The sequence below is a fragment of the Nanorana parkeri genome, unplaced genomic scaffold (assembly GCF_000935625.1).
Source record: "Nanorana parkeri isolate BGI_ZX_2015 unplaced genomic scaffold, ASM93562v1 scaffold2145, whole genome shotgun sequence".
NCBI classification, from domain to species: Eukaryota; Metazoa; Chordata; class Amphibia; order Anura; family Dicroglossidae; genus Nanorana; species Nanorana parkeri.
In genome coordinates this window covers 7,664-8,501 of record NW_017308413.1, presented here as the reverse complement: position 1 = coordinate 8,501, position 838 = coordinate 7,664, and the positions used below count along the sequence as shown (strand labels likewise).

Genomic DNA, 838 nt, shown 5'->3' with positions numbered 1-838 from the left:
ATTCTCACAAATATGAAAGAAAAACTTCCTGTCATCCAGATTCCGATGGCCCAAATCCTTCCAAAACATTCCCGGTTCCATTGATTGCGCAAGCGTGAACCATGAACCCCGGCGCAATCACAACGTGAGGACCGAGTGCTGAGGTTCTGACAATGAAGGTCTGCCCGATGCAGCCGTCACCCTGTGTGCTCGGACTGTGCGGGAGCAGAGTACACCCTCAGTACGTGGCAGCTGGGGGGTCTGATCTGAGTACCTGGAAAAGCTGAATTGTTGTCTATATTATTATACAGGATTTATATGGCGCCAACAGTGTGCGCAGCGCTGTACAATATAAGGAAGACATTACAATCACAATACAAGATGGTAAGGAGGGCCCTGCCCCTGAGGGCTTACACTCTAAAAGGGAGGGGCCAGTGATACATGAGGAGGGAGCTGCGCGGGGATGATTGTATGAGAAAGTGATTGTTAAGGGGTCAGGTTGAGGTGGGATCGGCTTCCCTGAAGAGATGAGTGTTAAGGGATCGCCTAAAGGCAGTCAGTGTGGGAGATAGACGGACAGGTCGGGGTAAAGAGTTCCAGAGGATGGGAGAGACTCTAGAGAAGTCCTGGAGGCGAGCATGGGAGGAGTTGATTAGGGAACTGGAAAGCAGGAGGTCTTGGGAAGAGCGGAGGGGGCGGTTAGGGTGATACTATGAGCCAAGGTTGGAGATATATCTGGGGGCGGAGCTGTGGACGGCTTTGTAAGTGGTTGTTAATATTTAGAATTTTATCCTTTGGGCGAGTGGAAGCCAGTGGAGGGATTGGCAGAGGGGGTGGGGGATGGAAGCCAGTGTAGGGA

The 838-nt window shown here is 51.7% G+C and overlaps 1 protein-coding gene across 1 annotated transcript in view; it reads right to left on the bottom strand.

Annotated features, from left to right (window-relative positions):
• Positions 1-31: 31 nt before the first annotated feature.
• Positions 32-838, bottom strand: part of LOC108800850 (manganese-dependent ADP-ribose/CDP-alcohol diphosphatase-like) — a gene marked incomplete at its 5' end in the record, with an annotated part of 7,548 nt that continues 6,741 nt past the window's right edge. The window contains one exon of the mRNA XM_018572832.1: positions 32-194. Within this exon, the coding sequence (XP_018428334.1) occupies positions 32-194 (163 nt within the window). The remainder of the gene's footprint in view (positions 195-838) is intronic.